This window comes from Lutra lutra, chromosome 10 (assembly GCF_902655055.1).
Source record: "Lutra lutra chromosome 10, mLutLut1.2, whole genome shotgun sequence".
Lineage (NCBI taxonomy): Eukaryota > Metazoa > Chordata > Mammalia > Carnivora > Mustelidae > Lutra > Lutra lutra.
The window spans coordinates 64,627,435-64,648,321 of NC_062287.1; the positions used below are offsets into that span (position 1 = coordinate 64,627,435).

At 39.4% G+C, this 20,887-nt stretch overlaps 1 protein-coding gene across 1 annotated transcript in view; it reads right to left on the bottom strand.

The window, feature by feature from the left end:
* Positions 1–20,887, bottom strand: part of DENND5A (DENN domain containing 5A) — a 102,110-nt gene that overhangs the window by 50,573 nt on the left and 30,650 nt on the right. The window contains exons 2-5 of the mRNA XM_047747391.1: positions 14,185–14,256; positions 13,319–13,428; positions 11,211–11,865; positions 1,594–1,781 (exon numbers count right to left, since the gene is read on the bottom strand). Coding sequence (XP_047603347.1) covers positions 1,594–1,781; positions 11,211–11,865; positions 13,319–13,428; positions 14,185–14,256 — 1,025 coding nt within the window. The remainder of the gene's footprint in view (positions 1–1,593; positions 1,782–11,210; positions 11,866–13,318; positions 13,429–14,184; positions 14,257–20,887) is intronic.

Consider the following 20,887-nt stretch of genomic DNA (forward strand, 5'->3'; position numbering starts at 1 on the left):
GACCGTACTCTTTGGAGGCTTCCTTACTAATATTACTTAGTTATGCAAAAATCTCTCTCCATAAACATTTTGGTAGAGGGAGGAAATAGAGCCACATAACACCAGTGTATGTATACTCCAAAATCTTGTTCCCAGGCCTAATGACTGAGAAATTCAGAATATGAAAACCCTTCTCCCAAGTGGTTTCATACCAGCCACAAAATGACATAAAAAGGTAGACCAGTTCCTTAAGTAATTCTAGAAAAATAAAAAATAAAACAATCTCATTTTATGCTTTAAATCTGCTTTAGAATGAAGCAGAAATAAACAAAAGAAATACATATTTATGGAGCGCCTGGGTGGCTCAGTGCGTTAAAGCCTCTGCCTTCAGCTCAGGTCATGATCTCAGGGTCCTGGGTTCAAGCCCCACATCGGGCTTTCTGCTCAGCGGGGAGCCTGCTTCCTCCTATCTCTCTCTCTGCCTGCCTCTCTGCCTACTTGTGATCTCTGTCTGTCAAATAAATAAAATCTTAAAAAAAAAAAAAAGAAGTACATATTTATAATCAATTCTCTCGGTATCTTAACCAATAGGAATGAGGAGCAGACCATCCTCACAGCAAGAGGTGAAAAGCTTCTCTCTCAAGGCCTTCCTTATCTTGAACAAGGAAGTTTTCAAAGCTGGCTTAGAACCACAAGAATCAGTATGATCAGGTCAACTTTTACAGATAAACCTGGCCTATAAAAGAAACACACTGATTTATTAATACTTGGTCTGAGTAATGAAGTAATAATGAAATTACATTATGTGGGACTCCCTTAAAATAATCGGGGGTGGGAGGTATAAAACTAAAATCCAATTTAAGGGGCGCCTGGGTGGCTCAGTGGGTTAAGCCGCTGCCTTCGGCTCAGGTCATGATCCCAGGTCCTGGGTTCGAGCCCCACATCGGGCTTTCTGCTCAGCGGGGAGCCTGCTTCCTCCTCTCTCTCTGCCTGCCTCTCTGCCTACTTGTGATTTCTCTCTGTCAAATAAATAAATAAAATCTTTAAAAAAAATAAAATAAAATAAAATACAATTTAACATTATGATAACTATTGAAGCTGCGTGCTGAGAACACGGGAATTCATTATGCTAATCTTCTGCATATATTTCAAATTTTACAGAATAAAAAGACTTTTCATTTTTATTTTTTTAAAGTGGGCTCCATGCCCAGCAAAGAGCCCAACATGGGCTTGAACTCAGGACCCTGAGATCAAGACCTGAGCTGAGATCAAGAGTCAGAGGCTTAACCAATAGAGCCACTTGAAAAGATTTCCTAATAAATGTCTTGAAAAGTATGTAAAAATACTTGAAAAACTATGCATGGAAAAGGCAATTCACAATAGCATAAACACAGAGATTACAATGTATATATAGTCAGATAATAAAGATGACAAATGACACAAACTAAGCTAAATGTTCGTTGCTTTTACATTTTTTCCTGGAAAGTTATTTATGTTCCTCAGAATAAAAGAAAAACTTTGTGACACCACCCTGGGCTCATCCCAAAGCCATTCTCTCTCTAATCCTAGAATGGGGTCAGGGGCACCAGCAACGAAGCTCCACATTCCTCTCACCTCTTGAGGCAGCTCCAGCTTTGACCGGTCATCCAGGCCATTGGAATGCAAGCCCATCAGGTATGGAACAGGAGCATCTAAGAAATGTAGGAGAGAAGCCGGGAGAATAGGGACATAGACATGCTGCCACTGGAAAGGAAACATGAGAGCTGTAATGGTCTCCGCCACAGTCATCAGTCTCTGGTAATCTAGGTTAAAAACAAAACAAAACACATACAAACCAGTCAAAAACAAAGCACTTGCTTGCCAAATAGTTAAGTTAAAACCTTCAATACAATTTCACATTTAGAAAGGATCAGGATAAACTTCAGCAAGGGTATGCTCAAAGTGTGGTTCTCTTATGGGTATCAGAAAGATAACCCTGAGACCTCAGTGATCACAAGCTGAAATATACCTACACATAACAGGTTCCTGCTAATAATAAAATTTAATATGGAAATACAGTAGAAATCCTAAATGGCACCTTGCTTCAAATACTAAATCAGAAGGTTTAGTAGATTCTCTTAAGTCGAAAGGGGTTGGGGAACTGCAACAAAAACAAAAAAAAAGAGGAACAGTGGCCTGGGTCTTCACTCAGCATAGAAGTTCTTTTACCACTCAGGTATGTCTATAAGGAACTAATGTGAGCTCTGCCTTCAAGACCAAGACCAAAGAACCACAAAGCATGCAGAAGCTGGTTTTCTGCCCTCCACCTGGAACTTTTCCTGAATAGGAATAGCACAAATGTGTTATTTTAATACTTCAATAAAAAGCTTCCTGAGAATTTGAAAGACTCAGAAGATTGACTTTCATGCCTCAAAACTCTTATTTTAGGTCAGAGATCTTCGTTTGGAAGGGAAGGCTTTGAGTTCAAAGTTTTGCTTTCCTTTAGAACACAATTTCTAGACCCATTTTATAAAAAAATAAGTAATAAATACATTGGCAAAGCCAATAAAATGGACTGGTTAAAAGTACAATTTTAAAAATTGCTATTCACAAATGGTATAATGGTTTCTGGCATTTAAAGACAGAGCAGAGGCACATAAATTTTAAAATCATATGAGTAACATCCTCTGGAATGGCTGATTTCAAAGGAGATTTCATAAGGGTTAAAGTGGTTTCATATACTAAAAACCCACCCCATCATTTAAAAAAATAATAGCTTGGTTCATAAAGGAGTTATAAGTAACAAACAGCTTTCCCCAAAATGAGGAAGGTTGAGTAAAAAGCAAGCAACAGCTGCTGGTATGTATCAACTAAGTAAAAGTTTAGCAAAGTATCCCATATTTGCTCATTACTCACGCTTTGAAAATTGCCTATCACCTTATTCCCGGCTAAGCAAAGAAGAGCATAATCTGGAAAGAATTTAACTAATGAGGCAAATATATAGCAATTAATGATTAAAACGTCATCATCTCTAACTTAATTTTAAGGGCACTACAGGAAAATGCCTCATATGCTTCTTGGGGGAAACTAAGGCACATAGGTAAATGATACAACCAATTAGTCCCTAAAAGTGAACTGAGAGATTGATCATCAATTAAACAAAAAATGGTTTAGCAGAAGGACAAAAGAATGTAAACTTCTCATACTCACTAAAGATCAAAGCAAACTAATAAGAGTTCAAGGAGAGAGTCTCATTTTTCATTGTGCCCACACAAAGCATCATCATTCCTACATTAAAAAGTATTTATGGGGCATCTGGGTTGCTCAGTGGGTTAAAGCCTCTGCCTTCAGCTCATGTCATAATCCCAGAGTCCTGGGATCGAGCCCCACATTGGGCTCTCTGCTCAGCAGGGAGTCTGCTTCCTCCTCTCTGTCTCTGCCTACTTGTGATCTCTGTCAAATAAATAAATAAAATCTTTAAAAATATATATATATTTAGTGAAGATTCCCACCCATCATTCAAGCAACAACAAAAACATTTCCCCAATTACAAAAAAAAAGTAACCTTTGGAAGAGTTAAATTAGGTTATATATATATATAATTTCAGAAAGAGGATTTAGTCCCACTTGAAAGTAAACAACTAACAAAATTTACAGCATTGAAAGCTCTGCCTTCAGCCTCTTCAGTAATACCTCAACTCCATGGGATGTCCATACAACATGGCTTTTTAATCTTTCTGCTGAAATTCTTCTCGATGACATTCCAACGATCTTTTTTTTTTTTTTTTTAAGATTTCATGTATTTGATTGAGAGAGAGAGCTGGGGCAGAGTGAGGGGCAGGACGAGGGGCCAACTCCCTGCTGAGCAGGGAGCTGGAAGCAGGACTCGGTTCCAGGACCTTGGGTTCATTACCTGAGCTGAAGGCAGCCGCTAACCAACTGAGCCACCCAAGCGCCCCTCCAACAATCATTATTAAGAAGAATTCTAATGAGGGGCACCTAGGTGGCTCAGTCAGTTAAGTGGCCCGCTCTTGGTTTCAGCTCAGGTCATGATCTCTGGATCATGAGATCGAGCCCCTTGTGAAGCCTGGGCTCCACTTAGCAGGGATTCTCTCACTCTCCGTCTTCCCACTCAAACATGTGCTCTCTCTCTCTAAAATAAATAAAAATAAATAAAACCTTTAAAAAAAAGATAAATTCTAATGATTCTCCAGAGGAGACCTCAATTCTTCTATCTACTGAAGAGCAATAATCTCAAGAATCTCAGACATCTTAAGAATTTTAAAATTCAAAATTAAGATGAATCAGAAGAATGCAAAAGTGTGCGAGAAAACCTTCAACTGATACTTAAAGCTGAAGGTCTATGTCCCAACACTGGCTCTTAAACATATTTTGAATAAATATTACACTGAAATATCCCATCCCCATCTACACTATGTATATATACCTACACACACACACACACACACACACACACAATCACTGCTGGATTTAAAGGGGGCAGGGGGAGTGGGCAGGCAGGAGTGCCAGAGGCCTTTTCAATCATGAGAAAACAAAAAGATTTTCTCCTTTCTTTGCCCAAAGTCAATAAAGCAGATATTTTATATGGCTGGCATTCCTGGCATGTCGGCTCAGGGACAGTAAAATTTCACAGAAGGCCAAAAAACAGTTTGAGTAAAGGAGTCCCAAAAATGACTTTATCATGAGACATCCTGGCACTGGACTACTACTTACAGTACCTAGCTGCAGCGTTTGGAAACATCTATTCCATAATCATAAAACAGGGCATGCTAGAGTCTGAAAGAAAAGGCTTGCTATGCTCCATCAAGGCAAGTTTTCCAATAGCAAAGAAATCTAGTTCTGGTTTTTCCCTACTTTTCAGGATAAATCTAATCTAGTATCTAAAACTCAGCCCACTTATTTCCTAAGAGTGGGTAACCTTATTTACTTCAGTTTGATATCTCTGAAGAATTCCTTGTGATGCACTTGAAATTATGGGATTCTTAGAAACAAAACACTTTTGGAGGCCAGAGATAATCTCCTCTCTCAAGGCTAAGTCACTTTCCATTTACATGGTTTAATTTTACATACACTAGAAATTTGGAATTGTAGGGCCTTTCTGGTCTGAGTTGTTGGTTTCTTTTTATATTTGAAATTTTTTTTACATTTTACATTTTTATATTTTGAAAAAGCAACATCCCACCTTGGAGGAGGGCCTAACAAATAATGCCTCAGGGATCCAGTAATCTGTGGTACCCACTAGGATGCTGACCTCCAAGAGCTTTAAGCAACAGCACAAAATCCATTTCTGTACACCAGTACAAATGATAAAATCAGTTTCTCCTTTGCTATTGCCTGTATCTGTGCTCATTATTCCAAGAAGGTGAAACCAATAAACAGGAAGCAGCCAAAGGTCATGTGCACACAAAGTATTTCAAACAAACAAAATCAACTGGAGACACTAAGGTTCTAGGCAATTATGTTCTCTTAAAGTTCTCATAACATTAGGGCACCTGGGTAGCTCAGTCGGTTAAGTGTCTTCCTTCGGCTCAGGTCATGATCCTGGGGTCCTGGGATGAAGTCCCCCATCGGGCTCCTTGCTCAGCCAGGGAGCCTACTTCTCCCTCACCTCCCTGCTCATGCTCTGTCTCTCTCCCCCAAATAAATAAATTTTTTTTAAAAGTTCCTATAATGTTTAATGAGCAATTACTTTTAACAAAAGAAGATAATGTAAAACATAGTGGGATTACAACCACCACTCCTGAGTGGTGAGGGAGGGAGAGAGGAATGTTTTCACGGCTTGTCTCTGTGCAAAGAAAGATAATAGCTGTGGGACCACTCTACAGATAATTTGTCCCTAAACAAACTATAGGGCCAATTCTACACATTGGAAACTGAATCATGAACTGTCCTTGCATACTCGCACTTTTGTGAAAAAGTGAATAAGGATGAATAAGGATGTTTCTCAGGTACTCTTTGTTCTTAGGAAACAACCTAATCTCTATGTTCCTTTCTCCAAGATATATTATTAAATGAAAGAAAGTGCAAACAATGATTAGCATATTTCCATTTGTGTTGTTTCTAAAAAGTGTGCATGTTGTATATGCATGATTATGTTTGGAAGGAAACAGCAAACAGTGGTAATCTCCTTGAGGGAGAACCAGAGACCAGAGGTGGAAGTCTTACACTTCACTATAGACCCTTTTGTAATGTGCTAAAATTCCTACCATATGACTGGAAGGTTTTTTTCCTACATTTTAATATACCATATTTAAAACATATACTTATGGTATATTAAAGTTTAACATTAATTTTAATATACCCTACACATATCATAATGTACATGTATACTTTAAAGAATGTTACAAGCCATACATATGTACTCAACACTTCACATAAAAATAGTTCATGGTTCAAAAATATTTGAGGGCGCCTGGGTGGCTCAGTGGGTTAAGCCGCTGCCTTCGGCTCAGGTCATGATCTCAGGGTCCTGTGATCGAGCCCCGCGTCGGGCTCTCTGCTCGGCAGGGAGCCTGCTTCCCTCTCTCTCTCTCTGCCTGCCTCTCTGTCTACTTGTGATCTCTCTCTCTGTCAAATAAATAAATAAAATCTTTAAAAAAAAAAAAAAACAGGGACGCCTGGGTGGCTCAATGGGTTAAGCCGCTGCCTTCGGCTCAGGTCGTGATCCCGGGTCCTGGGTTCGAGCCCCGCATCGGGCTTTCTGCTCAGCGGGGAGCCTGCTTCCTCCTCTCTCTCTGCCTGCCTCTCTGCTTACTTGTGATTTCTCTCTGTCAAATAAATAAATAAAATCTTTTAAAAATAATAATAATAAAACAAAAACAAAAACAAAAATATTTGAGAAGGGGCACTAAAAAAATTAAGAGATTACTTCTGAGAAGTAGGATTCTATGTGAAAAAGGAAACTTTCAACTTTCTCTGCCTTGTTTGTCCACACATTATTTATTTGTTTTCTAAAAAACTTATCTTTGAGGCACTTGGGTAGCTCAGTCAGTTAAACGCCCAACTCATGACCTTGGCTCAGGTCATGATATCAGGGTCCTGGGATCGAGCCCCAAGTCAGGGAGTCTGCTTGAGGATTTCTCTCCCTCTCTCTCTCTTTCTCTGCTGCCCTCCCCCCCACAAAAAAAAAATTAAATAAATCTTAAAAAAAAAAAAAAGGACTGAGTAGGGATGCCTGGGTGGTTCAGTTGGTTAAGCCTTCAACTCTTGATTTTGGCACAGTTCACAATCTCAGATTTGTGAGATGAACCCATGTCAGGCTCCCTACTGGGCGTGGAGGCTGCTTGGGATTCTCCCCTTCACCTTCTGCCTCTCCCCACCAAGCACACATACTCTCTCTCTCAAAAAAAAAAAAAAAAAAAAATTCATTCATATATATATATATATATATATATAAAGACTGAGTAATACAAAGTGGCTAAAAAATACCATAATTGAATTAAGCATATCATGAGGCTATTAAGTGCAAAAAAAAAAAAAAAAAAAGGGAAAACTGCAAAAATTTATAGGTAGTCTCCATTCTGGTTCTTTTGCAAGGTTCATTTAAATTCTCACTCCACTTTTATTTATTTTTAGATCTTATTTTTATTTATTTGACAGACAGAGATCACAAGTAGGCAGAGAGGCAGGCAGAGACAGAGAGAGAGAGAGAGAGAAAGAGAGAGGAGGAAGCAGGCTCCCTGCTGAGCAGAGAGAGCCTGATGTGGGGCTCGATCCCAGGACGCTGGGATCATGACCTGAGCGGAAGGCAGAGGCTTTAACCAGCTCAGCCACCCAGGCGCCCCCTCACTCCCCTTTTAAAAACAAAATGTATCTAGAAAACCTAGTGAATGCATTATGGGTGTGGTTTATAAAAAAAAAATGCAGACATCTGATTAGTAGACCCATAATCAAAGGAAATACCTAGTCCCTTCATCAAAAGACTAGTTATTATACAGTCATGTTTTAAGCTAAAATACAATGTTTAATGGATATATGTATAATTTTTATGATTATCAGACTTGAATGACTTTTTCAATTATCCAATCTACTACCCTATTAACTCATATCAGGTAAAGAACTTCTCTACATACAATTTAACAGCAAATGGTAAAAAATACACTATTAAAAAACCTGTATCTATACAAAGAACAAACATTATCCAGGAGTACAAGTTAAAAAAAAAAATTCTTATAACTGTCAGTTCAGTCATCCAATGGGTTACACTTTGTAACTCATACCATTTCGCCTGCATTTTTTCCCTAAGTTACACTTCTTTTCTATTCAGTAGGTGAGACATGCAGTGGGCAACACTGTGAGTGGTGATGACATGTTTTTGGAAAGCCAGAAAGATTTTCATCCACCTGAGGCCTTTGAATCATAAATAAAAACTATTTCAAGAAAACCAACCTCAACTGTTTAACTATTAATAGAGAGCATAACCTACATGCAATAAAAGGCAACACCATTTTACCATCAGCCCTGCTCAACAATATCCAGGAATTTTTTTGGAAAAATTTTTTTCCTGCCCATGCTATAAACATGGCTTTAGGTCCTGAGTTCCATTTGAGTCTATACACAAACCTTCTTAATCGCCTTCAAACCTCTTAAAATTTGTATTACTCATTGCATTATTGCTCTATTATTGATAGAATAACCCATATTCTGGGAAATTTAACCCAAATTCTGATGGAATATGTCACCTGTCATATTTCTGTTTCAATCTTCCTTCTCCCATGTCTACAACATCCCCCCTGCATTATAGGTACCTAACTTACGGAACAAAATAAAAATCTATGAGTCCATATAATACTAAACAAACGAGGAAAAATAAATGTTATTCCTTATAGTACAATGATAACTAATATATATAGATGGAGGGGCACCTGGGTCAAACAGTCGGTTAAGCATCTAACTCTTATTTCGGCTCAGTTCGTGATCTTAGGTTGTTAGATCAAACCCCCTGACAGGCTGAACACTTGGCATGGAGTCTGCCTGAGATTCTCTCTCCCTCTGCCCCTCCTGCTTGTGAGCTCTCTCTCTCAAATAACTAAATGAATCTTTAAAAAAATAAATAAATAAAGTATAAATAAATCAATAAATATAAGTGGAGCTAGAAAAATCACCATTTTGTGACCATGATGGTATTAAATAATTCAGACTAGAATCATCAATGGATGTTAAATCTATTGGGCAAAACTTCAAAGAGGAACAATATATTTACAGTTTCAAAATAACTTCCCACAACTTACTAATTACAAAGGGAAGAAGGACAACTTTCCATTTAAGAAACCTGGCAAACATAATCTTAACCAAGTGATCAAATTAACATTATCAAAGATGGGCAAACTGACATCAAGCGCCTCCTGTCATGATAAAAACACACATTATGTGCCTCCTAATACAATGCACTGAGAGAATCACAACCTCACCTCTGTGTATTATAACCAAAAATGTTTAACACCTGAATCTAATCACGAGGAAACATCAGACAAACCCAGACTGGAGGACATTCTACAAAATGTCTTGCCTGCACTCTTCAAAAATGTCCATGTCATGAAAGACTTTAAGAAGTAAAAAGTAAAAGCAAGGCATGTTACTAGACAAGACCCTGGATCAGGAATTTAAAAAAAAAATTAGCAAAGTAGGTATTTTTGGGACAATGGTGAAACCTGAATACAATATTGTATCAATGTTATATTTTCTAAATTTGATTATCTACTATGGTTATGTAAGAAAATGTCTTTGCTCTTATGAAATAAAAGCTGACACATTTAGGAGTCAAGGCACATGGGATCTGCGACGATTCTCAATGGTTCAGTTTTATGTTCACACACACACAGAGAAAGAGAATGATAAGACAAATGTGGCCAAATGTTAATAACTGGTGAATTGTGGGAGAGCACACAAAAAGTTCCTTGAATATTTCTTGCAACTCTTCCATAAGCTGGAAACTACTTCAAAATAAAGAGTCAAAAAACTTAAAACCTACAATGACTATGCATCTCAGAGTAACAAAGTCCTTATAGTGGACTACAATTGTAAAATCTAAGCTCCTGTCAAGTCTTAACAACATCTGTTTCTATATTCCTGCTTTCTCACTCTGTACCATCCACCCAGTTTTCTCAACTGTTCTTGAACATAACAAGCACATTCTCTTCTGAAAACCCTTATATGTGCTATGCCCTTTGCCTAGAATACTTTTCCCACAGATATTAACAAGGGTCGCTCAGAGAGGGCTTAAACGAATCACTCTGTTAAAAAGTGGAGGGGTGCCTGGGTGGCTCAGTTAGTTAGGCATCTGCATCTGCATCTGCATCCTGCAATCCCAGGATCCTGGGATTGAGGCCCGCATCCGGCTCCCCACTCAGTGGGAAGTCTGCTTCTTCCTCTTCCTCTACCCCCCTCCTTCCCTCCCTGCTCATGCCCTCTCTCACTCTCACTCTCTCTTGAATAAATTTTAAAAAATCTTTTTTAAAAAAACTGCAACTTCCCTTCCCCAAATACCATCGTCTTCCCTGTTCTATTTTTCTCCATAGACCTTATACCACCTTACACACTATAAACTTTATTTAGTCACCCCCTTGCTCTCCACTATAAGATCAGTTCCATTACAGGAAGGATTTTTACCTGTTTTGTCTACCACTGTATCTCTAGTCCCTGAAACAATGCTCGGCACATGGTAAGGTCTAAATAAATAGGTACTGAATGAATAAGTTTTATGCTATTTTTCTGATTTATTTAATAAACATCTGTTTCCTTCTGATCTACTTTACTATTTTGTCCAAACCTGCCCCTCACATTCAGTTCACCTCTAATTTATAAAAAACAATTCAGTTATAACAAACAACAGGAAGAAGTAATACATCCTCATTTTCTCAAAGGATCATTATTTGGGAATCCTCAGTTTTACTGTCAGGTTGCAGAAGGGGCAAAAGTAACTGCAGAATGATGAAAAGTCAGCTTTCCAGAACCATCATTTCCTACCACTCTTTTCAGCATCAATTAGAAGGGATGCCTGGAAGGAACTCCTCCCAGGCTTAAGTGCCCAACAAAAGGCGAGGATGACAGCCAATTAGAAACTGTGGCCCTCTTGTGCTCCATCAGTTTGCCATCTACCACCCACCTGCAAAAGATCTGAGTTTTGCTCAAACTGTAACAGCCCGTGACCTTTACAGTCAGTTCCACTGTATTCAATATGGAAAGAAGGGAAGCCCTATATAGGGAGAAAGCTCTAGTAAGCACTGACTTACGCTGTGAGTAGAGCAGGATCTGAAACTCCAGAAGGGCACAAGTAAAAAGCTGAAACACATTTTCCACCCCAAGCAGTTCAAAGACTTCTTTGACAGGGAAGTCAAATAAGGGAAGCTCATTGGTACTTGGTCTCTGGCAGATTATTGGCCCATAGACCCCGGAAAACTTCAAGGACCGGCCAGGAGGTGGGAGTGGCACCTCATAGAGTACATTGTATATGTAGCTCTCAAGGGGCAGTGGAGGGGGCTGAGGTGAAGTGACTGCCTGGTGAAGTTGTTCCAGCACACTCCGACATGCTTTCATGAAGGACATCGGTGTGATGAGGCAGATGCACTTAGAGACGTAGAGCGTGTCCCGGCTAATGTCATAGGAGTTGAAGCGCTGAAGTTTGGTCCCAGGAGTACCTTCACCATCCTCCATGCCATGGTCTCGACCATCAACAGAGGGAGAATGTAGAACATCATACTCAGCATTATGCATGTGGTAGAGGGTCTGCATTGCACTGCAGATCTGCTTGCTGGTCACTTCCTCATAAAATGTGAGTGCAAACCCAAATGTCCGAGAGCCATCCTCCCTTGTGATAATAAAGGCATGGAACTGGGGCTCCCTGGGATCAGCCTGGGTCTTGAATGCTAGCCCTTTGGGCATGCACAGCTGTAAAAGACAACAAGGAAACAAGTGGTGAGAACACTCACTGCTGGTCCTCTTTTCAGAATACCACCACTATTCATTTACTCACAGAGTACCTACTATGCTAGGTGTTTGGGATGTCAAGATCAACGCAGCAAAATATCTGTCCTAAGGGGGCACCTGGGTGGCTCAGTGGGTTAAGCCACTGCCTTCGGCTCAGGTCATGATCCCAGGTCCTGGGTTCAAGCCCCGCATCGGGCTTTCTGCTCGGCAGGGAGCCTGCTTCCTCCTCTCTCTCTGCCTGCCTCTCTGCCTACTTGTGATTTCTCTCTGTCAAATAAATAAATAAAATCTTTAAAAATATATATATATATCTGTCCTAAGAATCTCCCATTCTAAAACATATGAGTAAATAAAATTATAATGCAGTTATCAGGACTACCCAAAAACAAAGTGTTAGGGCAACACAGAATAGACAACCCAGCCCAGGACCATCAGAAAAGGTTTCATAGATGAGGTGATATTAGAATTCATCAGTCAGACAAGGGAAAGAAGGTATTTCAAAGACAGGAAGAAAATCCACAAAGATAAGGAGGTAAGAGAAAGCTCAGAGAATTTAGGAAGATGGTTAAGCATGACAGCATTTACTGGAAAACGATGCTAGAAATATACCTATATACTAGACAAATCCAACTTTGCACCTAAAAAACAAAGTTTTAGACTCTATCAGCTCATAAAACCCTGTCATGAAGAGAACCTTCTCTTTTCATAGGAAAAAAGGGAGCATTTCACATAAAGCAAGGAGATGACATAATCAGGATAAAGACACACTTTTTTCACCCACAGATGGGTTATATAAAAAACTTGGATAGCTAATCAAACTGACCTAAATCAATCAATCTCCATATGATCCCCTAGCAGCCTGGAGTAAACAAATAAAAGTCAGTGAAGTATCTGACTTTTGGCTCAGGTCATGATCTCAGGGTCCTGGGTTGAGCCCTAAGTTGGGCTCTGCGCTCAGCAGGAAGTCTGCTTCTCTTTCCCTCAGCCCCTCCCCACAGCCTGTGCCCATGCTCTCTCTCTCATATTAAAAAAAAAAATGCTGTCCTGTCCAAAATTAGGATGAAACAAAATACATTTCTGCCATATCACCCATATAAACACAACTGAGAATGAGAGAAAACTGTTTTAAATCAGACTCACCATGTAATCTCAGTACTATAAGCAACCAAACAGCTCAGTACCTCAAAGTTCACTGAACCATTACTATGCATTTGTCTGACAAAACAGAAACAATGTGATTTTCAGTGTATCTGATATGTTGATCAAAATGCAGAATCATGAGTAATATGCAGACAGCCCCTTCTTCAAAAGTTACTGGTAGTTAGTGGAACTGCTGCTATCATAGTCTGGACTCACAGTTCTACTGTAAATTCAATTGTAAATTATTTCATACCTGTAGCTAAGAAATACTAACCATTCCCACTGCATCTTGGTCAAAGGGATTCCATTCTACGTTCTCAGGGTATCGGGCAAGGACCTTAGACTTGAATGTTCGTCTCAGGGGTGTCTGCTCAAAATTTTCTCCTGCAAGAAAAAGAATGAAGCAAATCATCTCTACAGAGTCCCTCAAAATCACGGAGTTATGACTGTCTGAGCTTGGTAGTCCAGCAAGGTACAGAAATAAAGGCAAAGGAGTTAGTATGCCAACCATCTAAGAACAGGAAAGGTATTAAAGTTATTAGGTAAGTAAAGAAGCTGAAAAGGTATAGCATGGTTAAGAGTGGACACCACTAGCTATCTTTTCTTTTCTTGAAAATGAATTATTACTAAAACCACTGGTTAATCTTCTTGGGAGTGGAAACAGCATAAGGAATGACAAAGGATTATATCCACCTTTTTTTCCCTGTAAGCCACGTTTAGTTTGCTTATTCAATTGATATCATAGAAGCATAAATGATTTTAAATTCAGAATAAAGTATGCATTTCTATGATCTCTGAAAAAACAAGAAGGGACTAAAAGATTCAAGAACATTTAAAAAAGCAAATTTCAGGGTAAATCTAATGAGATATTTTGTCAATTCAGAAAAATGTGAAATTTCTAAAATTCTACCTTGTTTCCCCTTCCCCTTAAAAACATTAGAATATACTGAAATAAAGAACATTAAAGTGAAAAGAGGAAGAACCAAAGAACCCACCACCTAGACGGACTCAAATATGAAAAACCTACTGGTCAAAAAAGGGCACAAGAAAGTTAGAAGGTCAAAGGTACAAAATACCACTGTAGAGACATGTAAAAGCCACCAGAAAGCTTGGGTGTTCTCAATTTTGTTTTGTTTTTACCTTCAGTCGTACTGGAAATGAAAGGGCTGGCACCATCCCTGGCTTTAGAAGCCTGTATGTACTGGCATAATGCTATATGATAAATGAAATAACAGAGTATTACAATAAAGCAATATTATTCAAACTTTTTTGACCATGACTCCAGTATGAAACAAATGTTACATTATGAAGCAATATACACATACATGATGTGTACATATAAATTTGCCTAAAACAATTTCACAAAATAATACTTACCCTTACTCTGAGTGATGCCCTTTCATAATTTCTACTCTACATCATTAAAACCAAACTTAACTAAAACTACTAACACAATTCTTTGGGAAAAAAAAAAAACATTACAATGCAGCATAATGAGATGAAGAGCTCAACAGGTATCAAATTACTATAAAGTCACTGCTACTTTATCCAAAAGTATCCTGCCCCAAATACTGCTTTTCCCAAGGAGTTAGGGAATAGGGGACAAACTAAATGTACCCAAATATTTCAAACAAATAAATTTAGTAGGAGTCATGGAAAAATATGTGGAAAACATGATCAAAAACAATTCGAATGAATTTGATACCTATTTATTGAATAATCATGTCATACAAGGGCCTTGGGTACTGAGGGGACAGAAGTGAACAAAATGAAGCACCTGTCCTCTCAAATGTACAGGAAAAAAGAATATACACAAATAATCACTTCACAGGGAAGTTATTATCTGGGAGGCTCCAGACCTTTACTCTATGTGGTCCAACCACTGAGAGCACACTTGCACAAGATCCTGCTCACATGTTCTAGCTGATACTACAAATTCTGTTCTATAGTTGTCCTGAGTTGGTTTGGAACCCAAAGGAGCTAGTGATTAAGGAAGTTGCATTCTTCCGAAACAGGGTTGGGATAAACCTAAAGTCGCATAGTTCTTCACTCTAAATCATCCCAGAGGCATCTTAGCTTTCTAAAGAGTTTATAGTAACTCTAAGGTACTTGGTCCAGAAATTAATAAGGATTCCAGTCAGAAAGTTATCATTTATAACTAAAAACACTCATTTCCACTTTCTCTCAGGTTTTGCCATCAACATCATAAGAGGCACACTTATTCATAACTTTCAACTTCTGACAAGTAAAGCCAGTAACACAATTTCAATTCCTCTCATTTCCTGCCTTCTTCCAAACTGAGTTTTCCGAAACTCTTTTCCAGCAAATTTCACCTCTCAAAATACATTTTGTAATCTCCACTAAAGACTGGCAAAATCAGCAGGCAGCTGGTAACAGTGGTAGCAATACAGCCCCTACAGCTATGTACAGCTAGTCTCAAGCTTCCAGTAACACCTGTGAACACACCCATGGCAAGGCTGCACTCACTGTACAGAAAAATTAAACAGCGAGCAGCTGACATAATGATCTTGTCTACACTCTGAAATTCTCAGAATATGCATTTAAACTCATTCAGTTCTGAGAAGATAACTATGTCTTCCTCCTAAGCTTCCTCACTTGTAGTTGTCAGTTTGCTCATTTCTTCCTTACTAGGCCAGAAAATCCCCTCACTAAAAACCACAAAATACTTCAACAGAAACAGGAATCAGGGCAGTTTCCACTGTCCTTAATGAAAGTCTTTAGAGAAGCATATTTTTTTTTTAAGATGGTTATGAGATGACCCCAAGACATAATGAGCATTCAAAGGATAAAATAGACCATTTCAAACAACCAGTGAGAAAAGGCCAGAGGTGAAAATAACTGAAACGGAGTATAGACAAAGAGGAGGGGGAGGTTATGAATCACAAGAAGAAGTGGTCTTTTGATCCTCTCTCCTTTGCAGCACCTCTTCACCTCCTGCCCCTTTTTCAAACAAGCTAAGTAAAGATCTCTTGTTAAAGAGTCAGTAAAGGCACCACTGAGACTGCCAATCTTAGACATGAGTCCTTCTGTGTATTGGACTGGACCAGTATCAGGAATATAGTATTTTCATTGCAAGGAGAAAGGGGATGTATAAGAGGTATGAGAGCCCTGAGACCAAACCATGTTCACTACAGCACCCTATATAGAGTGTCAGAAAAGTCACAGAGGAAGGGGATTCACAAACCTAAGATATTTTTATTAAAACAATTCAGTCTTTCATCATTTGCTGAGGGCTATAGTTTTCAGACTAAGCAGTAGAGACTTAATGCCTCGGGTACATCTACAGAGACCCACCTCAGGAAACCTATACATGTCACAGATCGCTTAAATCCCTAATTATTTAGACCTTTGGAAATTCAAATGATATTAGGAATAAGACATGCAACCACAACTGTCCTATTGTCCTGGAAATAGTAACTACTTATTTGCCTAATACATATAGAGTCCACAAATGTCATAAGGTCTGGATGCCAAAATTAAGGCCCATTTCTAACAGCAACTTAAAAATTAGATAACTAGGTGTCAGTCTATCTTTGTGAATCTGTCCCTGGGGAAGTACAATTCAGATAAACCATAACAGATTTTTTTTTAAGCCTGCACGCCTTACAAGGACTTCTAACAGGTTCTTTATTTACTTGTTCTGCTTTGACCAAGCAAGAAACAAACTGACATTTGTATTGCTATCTACCCTGTTGGTAACTAGCTTGATTTGAATAATTCTAAATAAGGGATACTTACAACTGAGAAACTTCAAAGTAACCCCTAAACTCTCTGAAATACTTTACAAAATTTTGTATGAAAATGTGTGCATTTTTCTAAAGAGAAACGCAATTTTCATCACTTTTTTTTTTTTAAGATTTTATTTATTATTTGAGAGAGAGAGACACAGTCAGAGAGGAAACATAAGCAGGGGGAGTGGAAGAGGGAGAAGCAGGCTTCCAAGAGGGAGAAGCAGGCTTCCCACTGAGCAGGGAAACAGATGTGGGGTTCGATCCGAGTACCCTGGGATCATGACCTGAGCTGAAGGCAGATGCTTAACCATCTGAGGTGCCTCCAGATTCTCAGATACTTAAGCACCTGAGCTGGAAGCAGATGCTTAACCATCTCAGGCGCCCCCAGATTCTCAAAGGGTTCCATGACCCAAAAAAGTCAGAAGCCACAGCTCCAAATGTTTCTCCAATTTGGGCAGGAAACATTTGACCACTTACAGATGAGCCTAAATTGGTAGGCTTACATACAGTCTAAAATAAAACATACGCACTACTAAATAACTGCTTTCTGGGTTAATGATGACAACATTATTTCTCCTTTCTTATCATGAGAAGTCTATAAATGCAAACTTCTCTCTTTTTAAACATACACACATATGTGAATGAGTTAAAAAAAGAAAAAAAAATCTTATCCTCAAAATTTATATCTGAAGTCATCTGAAAGGTCATCAGAAAATGTTCACCAAGGGGAGCATGGGTGGCTCAGTTCGTTAAGCATCCTGCTCTTCATTACAGTTCAGGTCATGATCTCAGGGCTGTGAAATCAAGTCCCATGCTATGTTCTGCACTCAGTGGGAAGTCTGCTTGAGATTCTCTTTCCTCTCCCTATGTCCTCCCCCCTCCAATCAGGCTCGCTCTTTCTCCTTCTCCAAAAGAAACAAAATCTTTTTTTTTTTTTAAACATTTTATTCATTTATTTGACAGAGAGAGATCACAAATAGGCAAAGAGGCAGGCAGAGAGAGAGGAGGAAGCAGGCTCTCCAAGGAGCAGAGAGCCCGATGCGGGGCTCGATCCCAGGACTCTGGGATCAATGACCTGAGCCAAAGGCAGAGGCTTTAACCCACTGAGCCACCCAGGCACCCCAAGAAACAAAATCTTAAAAAAAAAAAAAAATTCACCAAAATCTCAAAGCCACATATTTATAATAAATGTATTACATGTGTGGGAAACAGTGATGGTTTTGAAATGGTAGTGTAGATACGAAAAGGCAGGTTCCAAACAGCTATGTGAAAAAGACCCAATATAGTCAAATCCCCACCTGGTTTATGTTAAATTACACAAAGCTTCTCCAGAACATAGTGTCAGCTTAGATTGAAGAAAAATAAAAGTAACCATCATTCCCTAAGAAAGTGTTTATGGGTCACATCTGTTATACCTCCATCTTGATTAGATATACCAAATAAAAGTATTTCAATTTCCAAACCTATCAGTAATTAGAGTTGACATATACTCAAGAAGCTTTACACAAGGGCGCCTGGGTGGCTCAGTGGGTTAAGCCCCTGCCTTAGGCTCAGGTCATGATCCCAGGTCCTGGGTTCAAGCCCCACATCGGGCTTTCTGCTCAGCAGGGAGCCTGCTTCTCCTCTCTCTCTGCCTGCCTCTCTGCCTACTTGTGGTTTCTCTCTGTCAAATAAATAAATAAACTCTTTAAAAAAAAAAAAAAGAAGCTTTACACAAAATTTGAAGTTTGAAAAAAAAAAAAAGAGAAAAAAGAGCTAGAGCTAAGGGCACTTTTTTTTAAAACTTTTTTTTTAAGATTTTATTTATTTATTTGACAGAGAGAGAGAGAGAGAGGTCACAAATAGGCAGAGAGGCAGGCAGAGAGAGAGGGGGAACCAAGCTCCCTGCTGAGCAGAGAGCCTGATGCGGGTCTTGAGCCCAGGACCCTGAGATCATGACCTGAGCCAAAAGGCAGAGAGAGGCTCAACCCGCTGAGCCACCCAGGCGCCCCTAAGGGCACTTTTTTAAGGATTTTTTATTTTTAAGTGATCTCTACACCCAACATGGGGCTTGAACTCACAACCCCGAGATCAAGAGTCCCATGCTCTACCGAATGAGCCAGCCAGATGCCCCTAAAGCATTTTTATATCCAGTCTCTTAGAAGGGAAGGATAGTATAAACATTTGTGAAACTACAAATGATTGTCAACAGAATAATTTATATCTAGGGCACATGGGTGGCTCAGTTGGTTAAGCCTTTGCCTTCAGCAACGGTCATGATCTCAGTGTCCTGGGATCAAGCCCTGAGTTGGGTTCCCTGCTCAGCAGGGAGTCCTCTCCCTCTGCCCCTCCCCATCCCAGCTCCCCATCCCAGCTCATTCTATCTTTCTCTCTCAAATAAATAAATAAAATCTTTAAAGACCGCCCCCCAAAAAAGAAGAAGAAGAAGAAGATGGGGCGCCTGGGTGGCTCACTTGATTAAGTGTCTGCTTTTGGCTTAGGTCATGATCCCAGGGTCCTGGGATGGGGCCCTGCATCAGGCTCTCTGTTCAGTGAAGAGTCTGCATCTCCTTTGCCCTCTGCCTGCTGCTCCCCTTGCTTGTGTTCTCTCTCTCTCCCTGTCAAATAAATAAACAAAATATTAAAAAAAAAAAAAGAGAGAGAGAGAGGGAGAGAGAGGAAGAATTGTTTCTATCCAGCATGATGCATATAAATACTCTTCCATGCTTCCAGTCATGGAAGAGTAGCTCCTATGAAGCCAACTCTCTTGCAGATAACTATGAACATGGACAGAATATAAAAAACAATACCTGAAGGTACTAGGGAACAAAAAGGCAAGCAGATTATGATAGAATAGAGAGGGTCAAAACTTGAAAATAGGTAATGACATCAAGCAAGTGTCTCCTGTTAATGGCTTTTGGCCAGCCAGGTCCCAGTCTGTGCCATGAAAGATGGCTAAAATTCAGATCAAAACCCACAGTCTTACTAGCTTCACAAACCAGTGGACAGACTTCAAGGCAACCACAATAGAGGAGTGAGGAAGGGAAATTCTGAAGAGAACCAAAAGGAGGTGCCTCAAACCCTGTGTATAAGTTCTCCTAAAAGAACTGAACTGAGATTTAAACTGCCATTCACTGCAGGGAAGAGAGTTTAACAAAACAAACAAAATTCAATGTTCTTTAGAAGAAGGTTTAAAAAAAAAAAAAAGGAAGAATCCAGTGTCTATACATATCATAATCAACACCAAGGACACAACTCAACAGAATTTTTTGGCATATAAAGAAACAGGAAAACATGATCTATTCTCCAGAGAAGAGTCAATCAACAGAAACTGACCCTGACTTGATCCAAATATTATGGTCAACAGACAGATTTTAAAACAGCTATGATCGGGGGCGCCTGGGTGGCTCAGTGGGTTAAGCCTCTGCCTTCAGCTCAGGTCATGATCTCAGGGTCCTAGGATTGAGCCTCGCATTGGGCTCTCTGCTCAGTGGGGAGCCTGCTTCTCCCTCTCCCTCTGCCTGCCTCTCTGCCTGCTTGTGATCTCTGTCAAATAAATAAATGAAATCTTTAAAAAAAAAAAAAAAAAGCTGTGATCGGGGCACCTGGCTGGCTCAGTCAGTAGAGTATATAACTCTTGATCCTGGGGCTGTGAGTTCGAGCCCCACACTGGGAGTGGAGATTGCTTAAATAAATAAAACTTAGGAAGGAAGGAAGGAAGCAAGGGAGGGAGGGAGGGAAGAATCAGCTATGACCATAATGAATGAAAAAAATATATCTCAACAGCAAAATAGACTATAATCCAGAGGATGGGGTTACGGCAGATTGGAGATGCAGAACAGTTAGTGAACTTCAAAAGATATCAACAGTGGTGCCTGACTGGCTTAGTCGGTAGAGCATGTGACTCTTTATCTCAGGGTCGTGAGTCCAAGCCCCACACTGGGCATAGAGCCTAATTTTTAAAAATTATAAAAAAAAAAGAGATCAACAAAAAGTATCCAATCTGAAGAACAGAGAGAAAAAAAGATTAAGGAGAGAAAGGAGAGTATAGGAGAGAACCCCAGAGATTTGTGCAGTAACCAGTCTAATATACATATAATTGGAGCCCCGGA